This window comes from Phoenix dactylifera, chromosome 9 (genome assembly GCF_009389715.1).
Source record: "Phoenix dactylifera cultivar Barhee BC4 chromosome 9, palm_55x_up_171113_PBpolish2nd_filt_p, whole genome shotgun sequence".
NCBI classification, from domain to species: Eukaryota; Viridiplantae; Streptophyta; class Magnoliopsida; order Arecales; family Arecaceae; genus Phoenix; species Phoenix dactylifera.
In genome coordinates this window covers 3,303,011-3,320,074 of record NC_052400.1, presented here as the reverse complement: position 1 = coordinate 3,320,074, position 17,064 = coordinate 3,303,011, and the positions used below count along the sequence as shown (strand labels likewise).

Here is a 17,064-nt window from a genome sequence, read left to right as displayed (position 1 = left end):
GCGAACCAAATGAGCCCTAAAAGGCATGGTGGATTGATACGGATTCTATATAACATTAGAATATTAAAATTACTCGGTTCCAAACTGATCTAGAATTTATTTATTAATGAGGTGCCATTGTAACCAAATAAATAGGCCTTAGATAAGGAGGCATCTCAATTAGACCATCCGGACAGTGGAAAGTGAGCTGCTTTGTGACGTATTTATATATTGTAAATGTATTTTATCTTTTATTGTAATACAACACTAACTTGGAATCATAGTAATAAAACCTGTTTGGAAGTTACCAGGGTGCAATCGAGCCGAGACGAGTTAAATGGTTAAAGACACTAGCTCGACTCGATTCAAAATACTCAGAATCAAAATTTAACTTGAGTTTTAATATCCAAACTCAAACTTGACTCGATCAAAAACAAACAATACTCGAGCTCGAATTCGAGTTTTGGTCATAATTAAAAAATATGATTAAAACAAAATATAATATTATACTATTTTTAAATTATTAAATTAATAATATATTATAAATACAAAATATAATAATATTAAAAATATTTATACTCAATTATGAGTGTGAATTTTCCAATCGAGTATTTTGCTACTTGAGTTCGACTCAAAATACTATTTTTGGTAGTAATCAAGTTGGGTCAAGCTTAGGTCCAAGCTAAGTTTTGCTTTGCTCATTTGCGTTGCCCAACGTTTCTAGAGGAATAACAAATCTTCCCTGCTTTTCGTCGCCATCATTTTTCAAGTTTTAGGTGAATTACTACATCTGAATTTGCCTGTCTGGTCAACACTATCATAGGCTGCATCGATACGCTGACAAATCAACATCGCGGACCGAGATCGGCAAGAAAAGAACTTAAAGCAAAATACTTAATAACATGGCGATACATTTACACAAAACTTCTCTCCCGAGCATATGCAATGGAGCCATAGACAGTCGTTGCATCAGACTACTCGGTTGAAGTCCAAGTCCCCAAGTCACCGGGGACCATATGGCCATTTCCACTTCAAACAACGCAAGCATGGTGCATGGCCAACCAAAGTGCTCTCCATATGGTTAAGCACCATATATTCGGTGCAAATGATGCAATATCGACTGCATTAAAAGGACAGGTGCACCTCTCGTGGAAGAAAGACATGGGGATATCATTCATTACATCGATTGTGGATTAGGTTGATCTAGACCATATCTAATCATACAGAAAACTATATTTTAAAACCCAAGTTTCCTGTAAAAAAAATCTTAGAACCCAAGCTAAACCATTTGTGAGACTGGTTGAACTCTTAGGGCTTTGTGTTAGCCTCTAAGCAAGAACCAGAGACTATATAATCTAACTACAACATAAACAACAGCACCGTTATGTAAGATGGGTTACTGAAGAATCGATTTCTCACATCAACCGCACCGAAATTTAATTGTTCTAACATCGCATCCCAGCCTAATCTAATTGGATTGGTTAAGGCTTTGATGAGAAAACCATGAAATCCCAGTAATGATTCAACTTAGTGGCTAATGGTTCACATTTTGGATAAGTGGCTGCTCCATTCAACTTAGTGGCCGTGCCAAGTTTTGGATAGAGATCTCATCGCACCTAATATGGTAATATGATCCATTACCTTATCCATTGCTGAAAGAACAAGCAGGTGTCACGGGCTCTCGAGTTGGTGACGGGGGAGTTGGTGAAAGAAAACGACACGTTTCTCCTTACGTCATATTCTTTTTAATATTAGCTTAAGATAAGCACAACTATATCTGAAAGAATGGCCTACTAATACTAGTGATTCATGGACCAAATAGAGGAACAGAAAATTCCAGCAACCAATAAAAAGAGCTGTGAATCAGTTAATTGCTGCTATCTATTGAAAAATATGAAAAGAGCAAAATATTTGAATTACTTAAGAAATTAAGTTCTATCTACTGTATTTTATAGAAAAGCTTGCCAACCTTCTTTAGCCGGAAGCATCTGTATTCAGAAAATTTGCTGGATCCTCATCAAAAACTTAGGAATAATCTCGCAACATTGGTGCTACACGTTGAGAGACATTAATGTATCTTTTTAGAAGAAGGCTGACTCACATTAAGATATAGAGCTTATATAGTTGCACACTAAATATATAAAGATCCTTCAAATCACTTAAGAGATTATTCAGCTTATTGTAGCCATCATTTTTTGTAAAAAAAATAATTATTTTTTTATAATTTTTTTATAAATAATTTCTATAAACTTCTGTTTTCTGGGCCGATGGTTTTGACTCCCTCCTCATCACAACTAATAATAATAATAAAAAGCTATGGCCGTACCTCAGGGTCTCCAATGCTTGGGTTTGGGGTCCCCAGCGCATCAGATAAACGCATCTTTGCCCATTGATCTCTTCTTGGTCTGCCACCAGCAAGAACTAGCAGCCTCTGGAAACAAAGTTCCAGAAGCCCATGGTGTGCTTACACCTGGTGCCAGCTCACCACACTGTTCCTCCAAGGAACCTTTCTTGAGCTTCCCCCTCCCCTTCTCTCTCTATATATATATCAAATAATACTGCATTCTGTTTCAAGTCATATACGCCCATTTGCTTCCAAGTCTCTTAGCTTGAAACTTACATCACTGCTCTGCTTCAGCCATGGCCTCCTCTCTTTGTTCTAATGCTGGCAATTTCTTGCTTTTCTTGGCATTAGCTAGCCATTTAGCCAGTGTCTCCTTCGCTGGTAACTTCTACCAGGATGTTGATATCACTTGGGGTGACGGTCGAGCCAAAATTCTCAACAATGGCGAGCTGCTGACCCTGTCGCTTGACAAGTCCTCGGGTTCAGGCTTCCAATCAAAGAAGGAGTATTTGTACGGGAAGATCGACATGCAAATCAAGCTTGTCTCAGGAAACTCAGCTGGAACCGTCGCTGCCTACTATGTATGTCTGCCTCCATGGCCTAAAGCTTTCTTTCGTGCTCTTTTCTTTGGCTTTAAGATCAATATTAGTGACTGAAATAAGTGTTATTTTGTGCTATAGCTATCGTCGCAGGGGGCGGCACATGATGAGATCGACTTCGAGTTCCTCGGTAACCTCAGTGGAGATCCTTACGTAGTCCATACCAATGTGTACACCCAAGGGAAGGGGAACAGGGAGATGCAGTTCTACCTCTGGTTTGATCCCACCATGGACTTCCACACCTACTCCCTCCTCTGGAATCCTAAACACGTTGTGTAAGTCATCTTAAGAATCCAGTACAGCATTTTTTTGTTCTCTTAATCGATTACTCTTTGATGCCACTCTGGTTTCTGATGCATTGCTTGGTTTCGATCGTGGTAGCTTCTATGTGGATGGGACACCCATTAGAGAGTTCAAGAACAGAGAGTCGGCTGGCATGGCGTACCCGAAGAACCAGGCGATGAAGGTCTACTCGAGCCTGTGGAACGCCGATGACTGGGCCACGAGAGGCGGGCTGGTGAAGACCGACTGGTCGAAGGCGCCTTTCACCGCATCCTTCAGGAACTTGAATGCCATGGGATGTGTGTGGGCTTCCGGTGCCTCCTCCTCCTCCTGCTCTTCGGTTAACAACACATGGATGTGGCAGGAGTTTGATTCCGCCAGTTTGCAGAGACTGAGATGGGTGCAGGAGAACTACATGATTTATAACTACTGCACTGATGTGAAGAGATTCCCTCAGGGGCTTCCTCCTGAATGCTCCATGAGTTAAGAGGACTGCACTGTGATCACTGAACGTAAAAATGGATTGTTGTGATCCTTTTGGGACTGTTCACTCATGTATATTGATAATAAAGCCACCCTACATAAAAACTTCTGCAATAAATCTTCTTGCATCATTATTATCTAGCACTAAAAAGATCATGAGTAGTTCGGGCTCTGCACCTATGAGCTAGGTACACTTCTGAATTTAAGAGGAAAGGTTTATGTATCTCAAGTCACCTGTATACGTGTCTAAACCTAGCACTCTAACAAAAAAAAACTACTTATATATGTACACCAATCTATTACTTGGTAGATTGTAGGAGTCCATGGGATTGCCCGTGACTTGTTCATTGCTATCAAGCTGTGGTAGAGATCAATGATGCTTTCTCTTAAATAAGGATATTTGTATTTCTGAAGTAATGTTAATTATTTTGTTTGTATTTTAACATTCTAGTTACCATGATATCACATCGAATAGGAGATATCTAATCTATAATGCAACTTTGTTGATGGACAAACTATGTTGGGGATAGAGAATCTATATCCAAGTATAACCATTCTACCAATTGGCAGAGAATAAATGTAACTCCTAAGCAATTTCTAGAATAAATCTTAATATTAATTAGTATTTTTAAAGCTAACAATGGCAGGCTAGGGTTTCAGCCTTAAACAAATTAATATGTAAAAGCCACATTGCAAATAAAAGATAGATTTCATCTCTTTCCAATATGGGACTAAAGAAAGTACACAAAAGAAAAGAAAATATAAGCTTAGAATTTTGAAATACTCCAACAAAATCTCCCTTAAATCATATGTTGAAGAGCTATACCACCAAATCAATGCTTTGGACCAGTCTGCTCGACCATAATTGGGCATTCAAGGTTGAATCAGCCTAGTGATGACCAACTTTGGACTTGTTTGGTTCATGAGAAAAGTAGAGGTAAAAAGTGTGATCGATAGGCAAATGATGACATGCTTTATATTTGGTTGGAGTTTTCAAAGAAAAGAGATGAAAAATTAGTCTTTTTCTATATAGAAATAAGTCTCAACCTATGCAGGACATGAGAAAATCACTTTGGCTGAAAATTAGTGAAGTGGGGTCCTGCCCTGCCACTTGCATCAAGTTGCATTCGTAAAAAAACGTAAAATAACATCAATTAGATATTTTTTAAATTATTGGATTTTTCTTCTTTTTAGCAGAATCTCATGCCAAAGAAGGATCCAAAGCAGACAGGAAGGTAGGTGAGGGAGGAGAAGCAAGAGCGAGCTGGTCTCGCATGCTGCATATGTACTCGTACCCCTCGTGGTATGCGCTTTGCCCAAGACTCGATATGAATCCAGCTATGTATATTTCTTACTGAGCATTTGTCGCTTGTTTCTGCTGACCATAAAAGTAGAGGATACGGTGATTGGCTAGATCCAAAGTTGCACTGATGAAATGGATGGATGGCATCCATTACTCCAAGATATTTGGGGCATGGTAGATTGTGATGTCTTTCACGCTAGGCATGTCTACAAAGAGGCCAATAGAGCTGTGGATTAGGTGGCCTTATTTGTGGTAAATCGAAACTCATTACTTTTTTTTACTTTTTTTGGATATATTTATACTAGACTTATATGAGTCATCCATTATAGGGAAAAAAAAAAAACAACAACAAAGAAAGGATAAGAATTAGAGGTAAGTACTCCTTCCATTGCTTTTGTCATTATTCTTATCAATCTCGTTACTATTTCATCACTGTCACCAGCATCGCCCGGCCGCCTTCATCGTGACTGTGATTACAAACCGTTTGCTGGAATGCTTGTAACATGCTAACTAGAGAGACATTCTGATTTGATACTGTTGAAATGGTCGCACGTTTGCTTCATGCCTGTGGTTGAGCCCCATGTATTGGCATCGCATTTTATTTATTCTAGCTGGTAATGTGGTTCTGGTCAACTTTGGTTTTCATCTGAGGATAAGCTTCCTTCCCTTTTCCTTGAGGGAAGAATGAGCTTTGTTCCTTGGCAAGTGGCAACATAAAGATAGGAACAATTGCGCATTTCCAATTACTCCTTGCCCAACTATTTGGCTCAATTAGTCAAAGAAAAGACTACTTCTCTCTGTAAAACCAGTAAAATGTTTGATTGTCTTGTTTGGGTTCCAGGTCTGGTGGTTAAGGGACTGCATCGTGCCAAACAAGAGGTGGTATTTAAACCCAAGGTAGTAGGAGCGTATGTTTAACAATGTCTAGTCCTTGTGTCTCCCTGTTCCTCCCTCTCCCTGAGTGAAACATTGGTGTGGAGCGTACAAGGATCTCCACTGAGGTTCCCAAGGAACTCAAGAGTCAATCTCATCGTGAGTTGGTACTTGTGAAGGCAACTGCAAGCATAGATAAAGCTTAAGCCGCTAGTTCTTTGAACTCCAATTAAACCCCAAACTTGAGAAGTTGTGTGGAGGCAATAAGGCTTGAGCTGCATGTCAATCTTTCCGAAGAGAAACTCATTCTTTGACTGGAAACCAGAGCCCGAGGCTTTGTCGAGGGAGAGGGTAAGGTGCTGCCCATTGTCACGGACCCTAGCACGCCTGTCGCCCCAAATGATTTGGAAGTCCGGGTGGAAGTTGCCTGCAGAGGCGATGGCCATCAAATGCTTTGAGAAAACAGAGTGTTGGAATGGCAGTTGTGATGAGAGTGAGGAAGAGAAACTCGAGCTGCTGGCCTTTTTGTAGCTGAGAGATGATGAGATAATGGATGTGCTGGTGGGATTCAGGAAGGGAAATAGATGGTTCTGCTGGGAGCTGGCAATGGACTGGAGACAGGTCTGCAGTTTGCGTTGACAAAGTTTAAAGATGCGGTTGACCGGCGTAAACCGCAGAGGATTCTGGGTCTAAGCTATTGCCTATCATAATGTTCATTGTGGGAAGGTTTTTCACTATTTTTGAGCTGTAGTCAATGTGGCTTCCCGAAGTTGACCAGCGCTCGACACTTTTCAGACCATCTATTTGCTGTTTAAATTTTAGCGGGCAATTGCAATCTGATAGGTATTTCTGAGATTGGTAGCTATGGTCTAACTTGAGAGTCATTTGAACACCTTGATATAAAGCTACATAGAAATGAGAGAGTTTGAAACAAGATGGACAATAGAAGTAACTTCTAAGAATGAGAGGAAAATAATAAAACTGATCTGTGATTGTTTTGGTTTCCTAAAAATCTGAGATTATTTTGACATGGTTATTTATATAGTACCGTCCGATTTTTTTTTTTTTAAAACCAATCTGCTATAAACATTTAGAATTTTGTTGCATTTTTTTTATATAGTATTGTGTGCATACTGGGACACGTATGATGAAGGATTAGATGGCAAGTTCAACTTATGAGAAAATGCATTTGATTAATCCGTTATGTATTCCTCTGTATCGCAAATACTTGGAACTTGTTATTTGACTTTCAAGTCGAATTATCTCGTGTACAAAGTATGCATTCCTCTGAAAAGAAGCAGCTCAGTTTCTTCTGGATGATAAAGAAAACTCTGCGTGATTCTGTTGTTTAAATTCGTGGCATCACTTTACATGAAGGAAGTACATAATCCTCTCCATTTATGAACTGAAGCGACAATAAAGAACAAATGAATGAAAGAATGGGGGTGATTGTTCTCTAATTTCCATTTTTCTTCAGGCAATGGAGCACTCTGGAGGTAGGCCCTGAGGGAATCGCTTGAGGTCAGTGCAGTAGTTGTAGATCATATAGTTTCTCTGCACCCATCTCATCCTTCCTTGGCTCGTGGAATCCAGCTCCTGATTCCACCAGTCGCTGCTGGCCGAAGCAGTACCAGCTTTCTTCGAAGGGCAGTTGGAGGCACCGGAGGACCAGACGCAGGCATCAGCGTTGAAATTCCTGTACGAGGCGGTGAAGGGGGCCTTCGCCCAGTCGGTCTTGATGCGTCCGCCCTGCGTTGCCCAGTCATCGGCATTCCAGAGGCTGGAGTAGATCCTCATGGGTTGGTTCTTCGGAAACGCAACACCCTTGGACTCCATATTCTTGAAGTCTCTGATTGGCATGCCATCAACCATGAAGCTGAAAGGATAAAAACAATCCAAGGCGAGCATGACATTAGTTTCAAATGTACGAGAGGAAGCAGCATTTTGTAATAGACGGTATCACTTATGCGGAATTTGAGAACTCACATGATATGTCTGGGGTTCCAGAGGATGGAGTAGGTGTGGAAGTCCTTGGTGGGATCAAACCAGAGATGGAACTGCATCTCTTTGTTCCCCTTCCCCTGGGCGAACACATTGGTGTGGAGCGTGTAAGGGTCTCCGCTGAGGTTCCCGAGGAACTCGAAGTCGATCTCATCATGGGTAGGTCCTTGTGATGATAGCTGCGAGCAGAGATGCCTGGTTAGTTCTTCAAATTCCAGTCATAATACAAAGGAGGATGGATTAGACGATGCCTGGTGACTATAAATTAAACGGGGCTTACGTAGTAGGCGGTGACGGTGCCGGCGGAGTTCCCAGGGACTAGTTTCAGCTGCATGTCGATCTTGCCGAAGAGATACTCGTTCTTGGACTGGAAGCCGGAGCCAGAGGCTTTGTCGAGGGAGAGGGTGAGGAGCTGCCCGTTTTCGATGATCTTTGCACGCCCATCGCCCCAGGTGATTTGGAGATTTTGGTCCAAGTTACCAGCGGAGGCAGCGGTCATTAAAGAGCAAGCTAGCAGGAGGAGAGAGAAAGCCATGATGGCACCAGTAGAGAGGGAAGCAGCTGACATGACGTTGCGATGGCAAAGGGGGAATTGTTTCGGTAGAAGAGAGGGGATGGGAGTGTTGGTGTTGTTGGAGTGAAGAAGGCAGCAGGAGTTACTGGGTTTATATATGCATACAGGGGAGGCAATGTGTGATGGTTCTCCTCTCAATGCTATGGTATGGGTTGGCAACAGATTGGCGACAGTGGTATGCCAAGGTGGCTTCTTATTATTTAAACTTGGGGCTCGAGGCTCGTGAAGCAAGTGGTGGAGACTGGTTTCGTGTGGGGTGGGGCGGTGTCTGGGGGTGAACCAGCAGCAGCAAATGGACGTCGACCTCGTGGTCACCTTTCGCTCGCCGGGTACCTTCGTGAGGTGGGTTTCTGCAGTCACTTTCCAGCTAGAGTTTGGCTGTGGTGTTTTGCCTTTGGTTTTGGTCCAGCTATCGTTTGGTTGCGATATTTTGGTCAGATGCCCGTGGCTGCTGCGCGGAACCCCAGGCCCGCCATGAGAGAGCGCAGGGAACGCGGCAAGCAGCTTCGTGCACGTACGCGTGATGCCGGACCCACAGAGGATTGGCACCTGTCATTGAGCGGCCAGCATACATGACTGGAACCAAACTCGACTCAATTTAATTTGATTGCAGTAGAATATTCAGCTCCAAAGCTCGCATGCCTAGTTGCCTACCTGAGTATATATTTTTTTAATAATATTACTTTTTAATAATATTGTTAGGGGAAAAACCCTAAGTCATATATCCACAGAGGCGCTCGGCCGAAGAGCGCCGACCGGAAAGCTGCTCGGCCAAAGGATGCCGACCAGCCAAAGGATGCCGACCAGGAAGGCGCTCGACTAGAGGGCGCCGACCAGAGTGCGCGCCAAGAGGTGCCCAACCAAAATAAGCTGCTCGGTTAGAAAGTGCCGACCAAAGACAGCGCCGAGGCGCTCTGCTAGAAGGTGCTCGCCTAAAGGGCGCCAACCAGGAGCACTTGAAGCAACCCCGCCACAGGGCGCCCCATTGGGCGACCAGCTCGGCTCGGCACTCTTGCCGAGCCGATGCCTTAACCAAATGTTCAACCTCCGCCTAAAGTCCAAGGGACTGACAACTCCTACGGCTTGCGACCTGCCACTATCTCCAAGCCATCAAGGCATAAGATCTTCGCAGGTATTCGGCACGACCTGCCATTAATGCATGAGACTCTCTCAAGTCTCCGATGCACTCAGTCATTTAATGAACACGGCCCAAGACGATCTCCGGATCACTGAACCATCAGAGCGCATGGCTCTACCTGACCGCCGGTTCATTCGGTAATAAATGCACTTACCATCTACAGACCCCAGGCCCGCTACGGCCGACGGTTCAACCACTCCAACAGGTCCGATCGACCGTGACAACTCCCTGGTTCCGGTCTGATTCGGCCTTTTTTTTCCACCACGCCATTAATGGGCCAAATCGTGCCCAATTATCATATAACGGGACAAACCTCCTGTCACCTCCCAGGTAACCGAATCCTCCTATAAAAGGGAACCTGGGGGGAAGAGAAAAGGGGACAAAAAAACGGGAGGAAAAACCCGAAGCTCTCTCTGTCTTCTCCACATACTCTCTTCCCTGCTCTCTCCACATACTTGCCCCCTCTGACTTAGGCATCGGAGGGCCGGCGCCGGGGAGCCCGGCCACCGGCTTTTTTGCAGGACAGGACAGGATTGGACGCACCACCCCTCTTCGGACTTGCACACCCCCCGCGGCGGAGGACGCAGCCGGCCGGCGCACCGCCGTCCGCCCCCTGCAGCAGCGGAGCTCCTCCTTCCCCGGCTTCGCGGCGGCCCCCGGGTCCAATTTTCAGCAACAGTTGGCGCTAGAGGAAGGGACCGAGTTCGCCACCATGAAGCTAAGAAGCAAAGGGGCTTCCAACGCCTCTCGACGTCCTCCACCAAGCCCAGAATGTTCCGTTCGGAACTCATCACCCCCGGTTGAGCCAGCACCTCAAGTTCGACCGGAACAATTTGATGCCCTGGTGCAGCAAGTGCAGGCGTTGGCTACCGCCGTTCAAAACTTGCAACCCAGGGGCATCCCAGCAGCACCGCCTCCCCCGGCTCCAGTTCAACTGGGGCCCCCTACTAGCGGGCTTCCTCCTCGAGGTCAGGACTCTCAAGTCCAGGCCTCCCTCTGGAGAGAGCACCCAGTCAGAGATCACGGAGGCTGGCCACAGCCTTCAGAAGCCGAGTCGGTTCCAGGGCAACCTGCACCCAGAGGAACCGCTGTAGCGATCCTCCAGAATGATGAACTCGACAAGAAGGTCGAAAAGCTGGAGCGCCAAATCCAGGCACTCCACGGGAGAAAATCGGGACGTAACGGCGACTTCGAGTTCAATACGAAGTCGCCCTTCTCCCAGGAGATTGAAGATGAACCGGTTCCCCTCCGGTTCAAAATGCCCCAGGTGGAGCCTTACAACGGCAAGGCTGATCCCTTTGACCACCTGGAGAGTTACCGGGTCTTGATGGCCCTACAAGGAGCCTCGGAAGCCATGATGTGCAAGGCTTTCCCGGCGACACTTCGAGGACCAGCCCGGCTTTGGTTCACCGGGCTGAAGCCAAGTACTGTCTCCTCCTTTGAGCAGCTCGGCAGACAGTTTGCCGGCAACTTCGCCGCCAGCCAGCCCCAGCGGCGGACATCCGACTCCCTCCTCGACATCAAACAAAAGGAGGGAGAGTCCTTCAAGGAATATCTGGACCGGTTCACCGCCGCAACATGGGAAGTCCGGGAGCTTGACCAGTCAATCGCCATGTCGGCGCTGAAGACTGGAGCCCGGTCCTACAGATTCCTCTTCTCGATTGAGAAGAATTTCCCAGCGGACCTCACCGAAATGTTCGCTCGGGCACGGAAGTATGCCAAGGCGGAAGAGGGCGTGGCAGTTAGGCGGGGTGGAACCGAGCAGAATCCCAAGAAGAGGCGCCGCGAGGAACGCGGCCGACCCAGAAGCTCGTCTCCACGACGAGCTAAGAATCCGCCCCACCCGAAGAGTCCACCCCGGTTGAGAGGACCGCCGCAGCAGAGGTCACTCCGCCCGAGGTTCCCGCTGCAGGCCCGTGCACCTGAAGGGAGGTATGAAAAGTATACTCCCCTCAATGCTCCTCGGGCTGAAATCCTCATGGAGATTGAGAATCGGGATTGCATCCGGCTCCCCCCTCCAAAGCCAGACACCAGAATCCGGCGTGATCTCCGGAAGTATTGCCGTTTTTACCGGGATCACGGCCATGATACCGAGGATTGTTATCAGCTCCGAAATGAGATCGAAGCACTCATTCGCCGAGGGGTGCTCGATCGGTTTGTGCAAGGCCGGCGCGAAGGGAAGAAGCCAGCCGAAGGAGCAGCACAGCCTGAAGGTTCCAATGCCAACAGGCCCATCGCCGGCGTCATCAACACTATCCGAGGAGGGACCTCGGCTGGAGAAGCCTCAGGGGAAGGAACCTCCTCGAAGCGCCCGCGCACATTTGAAGCTATCTCCTTCTCAGACGACGATCTAGAAGGAGTCGAAACTCCCCATGATGATGCCATGGTCATCTCCATGATCATAAATAAATTTGATGTAAAACGCATCCTGGTTGATAATGGAAGCTCGGCGAATGTTTTGTATTTTGATGCTTATTGTAAAATGGGGATGACAAAGGAACAGCTACGGAGGATGAATGCTCCGCTAGTTGGATTCACTGAGGATTCAGTCCCAGTAGAGGGCGAGATCGACCTTCTGGTCACAGCCGGGCTCGCCCCTCGTGAAAGTACCGTGGGTATGAGCTTCCTTGTGATACGCCTGCCCTCGGTTTACAACGCCATCCTTGGAAGGCCAGGACTCAACGCCCTCCGAGCAGCGGTCTCAACTCACCACCTGCTGATGCGATTCCCCACCAGCCAGGGGGTCGGCGAAGTCCGAGGAGACCAAATGGTGGCAAGGCGATGCTACCTGGCGACCCACGAGGCAAAGCGACCCGCCGAGGTGCCTGCCCCAGCGACTGACCAGCCCTCAACCGAGGTTATGGAGGCACGGGCCAACCCCCAGAAAGAGCGGGTAGAGCCCGGTGAGTTATTAATTCAGGTTCCTCTACGTGAGAACTCTCCCGAGCTAACCGTGCAGGTCGGCTCCGGCCTTGGCGAGCACGAGAGGGGTCGCCTCGTCAACTTCCTGCGAGACAACATGGATGTTTTCGCATGGTCGCCTGCAGACATGCCGGGGATAGATCCAGAGATCATGGTCCACCGGCTCCAAGTAAAGCCAACCAGCAAGCCCGTGAGGCAGAAGAAGCGAGGCGCCGCCCCTGAACGACAGCAAGCAGCAGCCGAGGAGGTCAGCAAACTCCTTGAAGCTGGATTCATCCGGGAGATAGCTTACCCGGAGTGGCTCGCCAATGTGGTCCTCGTCAAGAAGGCCAACGGGAAGTGGCGTATGTGCGTGGACTACACCGACCTGAATAAAGCCTGCCCGAAGGACAGCTTTCCACTTCCTAGCATAGACCAGCTCGTGGACTCCACCTCGGGTCACGAGCTGCTGGCATTCATGGACGCCTTTTCCGGATATAACCAGATCCGCATGGCGCCAGAAGACGAGGAAAAGACAGCCTTCATCACCGACGGGGGAACCTACTGCTACAAAGTGATGCCATTCGGTCTAAAAAATGCCGGGGCGACTTATCAAAGGCTGGTCAGCCGGATCTTCAAAGACCAAATAGGCCGAAACATGGAGGTCTACGTGGATGACATGCTGGTGAAAGTAAGGCGGCGCAAGACCACATAGCCGACCTCAATGAAGCATTCTCCACACTCCGAAAGTACCAGATGAAGCTCAACCCAGCTAAATGTGCATTCGGGGTCACCTCCGGCAAATTCCTCGGCTTCATCATTACACAACGAGGAATCGAGGCCAATCCAGAGAAGATCCGAGCCCTCCAAAGGATGACGCCTCCCAGGACGGTCAAGGAGGTACAGCGGCTCACGGGCCGAGTGGCAGCCCTCGGGAGGTTTATCTCCCGCTCGGCCGAGCGCTGCCTTCCATTCTTTGCAGCCCTCAAGAAGCCGAAGAACTTTTTGTGGTCGGACGAGTGCCAGCAATCTTTTGAAGAGCTCAAGCACCTGCTGGCTTCCCCTCCTCTACTCACGAAGCCTCAACAGGGTGAGCTCCTCTACTTGTATTTAGCTGTCTCCCCTGTAGCAGTAAGCTCGGTCCTGGTCCGAGAGGAGGGGAAACTTCAGAAACCGGTGTATTACACCAGCCGGGTCTTAAGGGATGCTGAGACCCGATACTCCAAGCTTGAGAAGACCGCCTATGCTTTGGTCATCTCAGCTCGGAGGCTCCGACCCTACTTCCAAGCTCACACAGTGGCCGTGCTGACTGACCAGCCGATCAAGCAGATCCTGCAAAGATCGGATCGTGCGGGTCGGATCACTAAATGGGCCATTGAGCTCGGGGAATTCGACATTGAGTACCGGCCCAGACAGGCGATCAAAGCACAAGCACTCGCAGACTTTATGGCCGAGTGCACTATACCAGATGAGGTCAAGCCTGAACCTGAGCCACCGCTGGAGCAGACCCCGAGTTTTACATGGGCTCTACATGTCGATGGCTCTTCAAACTCGGAGGGTAGTGGAGCAGGATTTATTCTCACCAGCCCGGAGGGGGTGGTCGCCGAGCAGGCCCTGCGCCTCGAGTTTCCTGCTTCCAATAATATGGCGGAGTATGAAGCGCTCGTCGCCGGGCTTAAGCTAGCCAAAGAGCTAGGAGTGAAGGACTTGAAGGCCTTCAGTGATTCCCAGCTCGTCGTCAACCAAATTGTGGGCGACTTCGAAGCTAGAGACCCGACCATGCAGAAGAATCTCCAGAAGGTACGGGATCTCGCCTCGACCTTGGACTCTTTCCACGTCCAATATATTGCCAGGTCGGAGAATCTCAGGGCCGACCGGCTATCAAAGCTGGCGTCCTCTCGCATGAGCGAGCTTCCCAAAGGGGCAGTCCTGGAATATCTCCAAAAGCCCAGCACGGACGAGACCGAGCGGACCCTCTGCACCGAGCTCGAGCCAAGCTGGATGGATGGACTCATCAGCTATCTGCAAGACGAAACTCTCCCTGCTGATGTACGAGAGACTCGCCGAATCAAGCGCCTCGCCACCCGATACATACTATACGAGGGAAAGCTCTATCGGAAATCCTTCACCTCTCCCCTTCTCAGATTCCTTCGCCCAACGGAAGCTAATTATGCCCTGCGCGAAGTCCACGAAGGAATTTGTGGAAACCATCTGGGAGGACGAGCCTTGGCCCATAAAATTCTGCGCCAAGGGTATTATTGGCCGACACTCCAGAAGGATGCTATGGATTTCGTCAAGAGATGCGACCGGTGCCAAAGGAACGCCAACGTTCAGCGCCGGCCCTCGGCTCTTTTGACTTCTATCAGCTCCCCTTGGCCTTTTGCCCAGTGGGGAATTGACATCCTCGGGCCATTTCCTCTGGCCACCGGGCAAAGAAAGTTCCTGGTCGTCTCCATCGACTACTTCACTAAGTGGGTGGAAGCTGAGCCCCTCGCCCGGATAACCGAGCAGAAGATGCGGAATTTCGTTTGGAAGTCCATCATTTGCAGATTCGGGCTTCCCCGCATCCTTATCTCTGACAACGGTCGCCAGTTCGACAACATCCATTTCAGAGAATTCTGCTCCGAGCTTGGCATTGACCACCGCTTCACCTCGGTCGCGCATCCTCAGACAAACGGAGAAACCGAGGTAACAAATCGTACTATTTTGCAGGGTCTCAAAACCAGGCTCGACAAATCCAAAGGACAGTGGGTCGAAGACCTATACAATGTCCTGTGGGCTTACCGGACTACGTTCCGCGTCCCCACCGGCGAGACTCCCTTCAACCTGACATATGGGACGGAGGCCGTCATTCCACTAGAGATTGGGCTCCCCTCTCCAAGAGTCGAGCACCACGATGCTAGCTCTAACTCTTCGCAGCTCAGAGGCAACCTCGACTTGATCGAGGAAACAAGGGAGGTCGCCCGAGTGCGTATGGCGAGGTACCAACAAAAGACAGCTCAGTACTACAACGCCAGGGTCAAAGTCAAATCTTTCAGACCAGGGGACCTTGTCCTAAGAAGAGCTGAAACCTCCCGACCAACTGAGCGAGGGAAGCTGGCCCCGAATTGGGAAGGACCATACCGAATCACGCGCATTCGCCGGCCCGGAGCTTATCAATTGGAGTCTCTAGATGGGACTCCCATTCCGCGGAGCTGGAGCTCTGAAAATCTCCGCGTGTACCACCAGTAGAACCCTAAGGGGTCCCTTATCATTCAACTATTAAATTTCATCTTATGAATTTCACTCTATAAATTTCATTTCACGGTAAACTGATGGATTGCGAACTTATTCCGAGCTCACCAATTTTCTTGATTATCTCATGGCATCAGGTTTATTCTTCCCTAACCACGGTTGGGATGCCCTGATACCTCGGGATGATGGAGTACCTGCGTGGACTCCCTGAAGATGTCCATGAGTTTATGGTGCGCTCTCCATGGACGAGCTCGGCTCGTGCTCCATGGATGAGCTCGGCTCGTGCTCCATCGACTATTGAGTAGCGGTCCTCTCTGACCGGACGAGCTCGGCTCGTGCTCCATCGACTATTGAGTAGCGGTCCTCTCTGACCGGACGAGCTCGGCTCGTGCTCCATCGACTATTGAGTAGCGGTCCTCTCTGACCGGACGAGCTCGGCTCGTGCTCCATCGACTATTGAGTAGCGGTCCTCTCTGACCGGACGAGCTCGGCTCGTGCTCCATCGACTATTGAGTAGCGGTCCTCTGACCGGACGAGCTCGGCTCGTGCTCCATCGATTATTGAGTAGCGGTCCTCTGACCGGACGAGCTCGGCTCGTGCTCCTACCCCGACCTCGGCCGGGATGCCCCGATACGTTGGGATGTTGTCTTTATTGGCCAAGCAAGCTCGGCTCATTTTTTACCGGCTTCAGCCAACGAACTCGGCCCGCTATTCCATTTCTGGATTTCTCTGCCGACGTCCTCGAAGAACGGAGTCCGAGCAGAGAAGCGTCCTCAGTCGCCTCGGCGCAAGGACGCACACGGTACAAGGTACCCATTTATTTAATGTCTTTACATTATTTTATTCTTGGACTTTTCTCTGCCGACGTCTCCAAAGAACGGAGTCCGAGCAGAGAAGCGTCTTCAGTCGCCTCGGCGCAAGGACGCAAACGGTACAAGAAGCGGAGTCCGAGCAGAGAAGCGTCTCCAGTCGCCTCGGCGCAAGGACGCATTTTATTTATTGTCGGCATTATTTTATCTATCTATGGATTTCTCTGCCGACGTCCTCAAGAAGCGGAGTCCGAGCAGAGAAGCGTCTCCAGTCGCCTCGGCGCACGGACGCATTTTATTTATTGTCGGCATTATTTTATCTATCTATGGATTTCTCTGCCGACGTCCTCGAAGAATGGAGTCCGAGCAGAGAAGCGCCTTCAGTCACCTCGGCGCCAGGACGCATACGGTACAAGGTACCATTTATTTAATGTCTTTACATTATTTTCGTTTTCGGATCTCTGCCGACGTCCTTGAAGAATGGACTCCGAGCAGAAAGCATTTGCAATCGCCTAGGCGAAAGAATGCTCACGACACCGGCACA

General features: G+C 48.5%; 3 protein-coding genes across 3 annotated transcripts; 1 reads left to right on the top strand and 2 right to left on the bottom strand.

Moving 5' to 3' along the window:
* Nucleotides 1–2,544: 2,544 nt before the first annotated feature.
* LOC120111846 (probable xyloglucan endotransglucosylase/hydrolase protein 23) lies at nt 2,545–3,838 on the top strand. Its single transcript, XM_039129858.1, has 3 exons — nt 2,545–2,904; nt 3,004–3,197; nt 3,304–3,838. The coding sequence occupies exons 1-3, from the start codon at nt 2,620–2,622 to the stop codon at nt 3,689–3,691; spliced, it is 867 nt and encodes a 288-aa protein (XP_038985786.1). The 5' UTR covers nt 2,545–2,619; the 3' UTR covers nt 3,692–3,838.
* A 2,066-nt stretch (nt 3,839–5,904) lies between these two features.
* LOC103715653 (probable xyloglucan endotransglucosylase/hydrolase protein 23) lies at nt 5,905–6,309 on the bottom strand. Its single transcript, XM_039130547.1, has one exon. It carries the CDS (start codon nt 6,307–6,309, stop codon nt 5,905–5,907), a length of 405 nt encoding a protein of 134 aa, XP_038986475.1.
* Nucleotides 6,310–7,077: 768 nt separating this feature from the next.
* Nucleotides 7,078–8,512, bottom strand: LOC103715652 (probable xyloglucan endotransglucosylase/hydrolase protein 23). Its single transcript, XM_039129856.1, has 3 exons — nt 8,145–8,512; nt 7,850–8,043; nt 7,078–7,739 (listed from the first exon to the last, which is right to left on the bottom strand). Exons 1-3 carry the CDS (start codon nt 8,430–8,432, stop codon nt 7,337–7,339), a joined length of 885 nt encoding a protein of 294 aa, XP_038985784.1. The 5' UTR covers nt 8,433–8,512; the 3' UTR covers nt 7,078–7,336.
* Nucleotides 8,513–17,064: the final 8,552 nt, after the last annotated feature.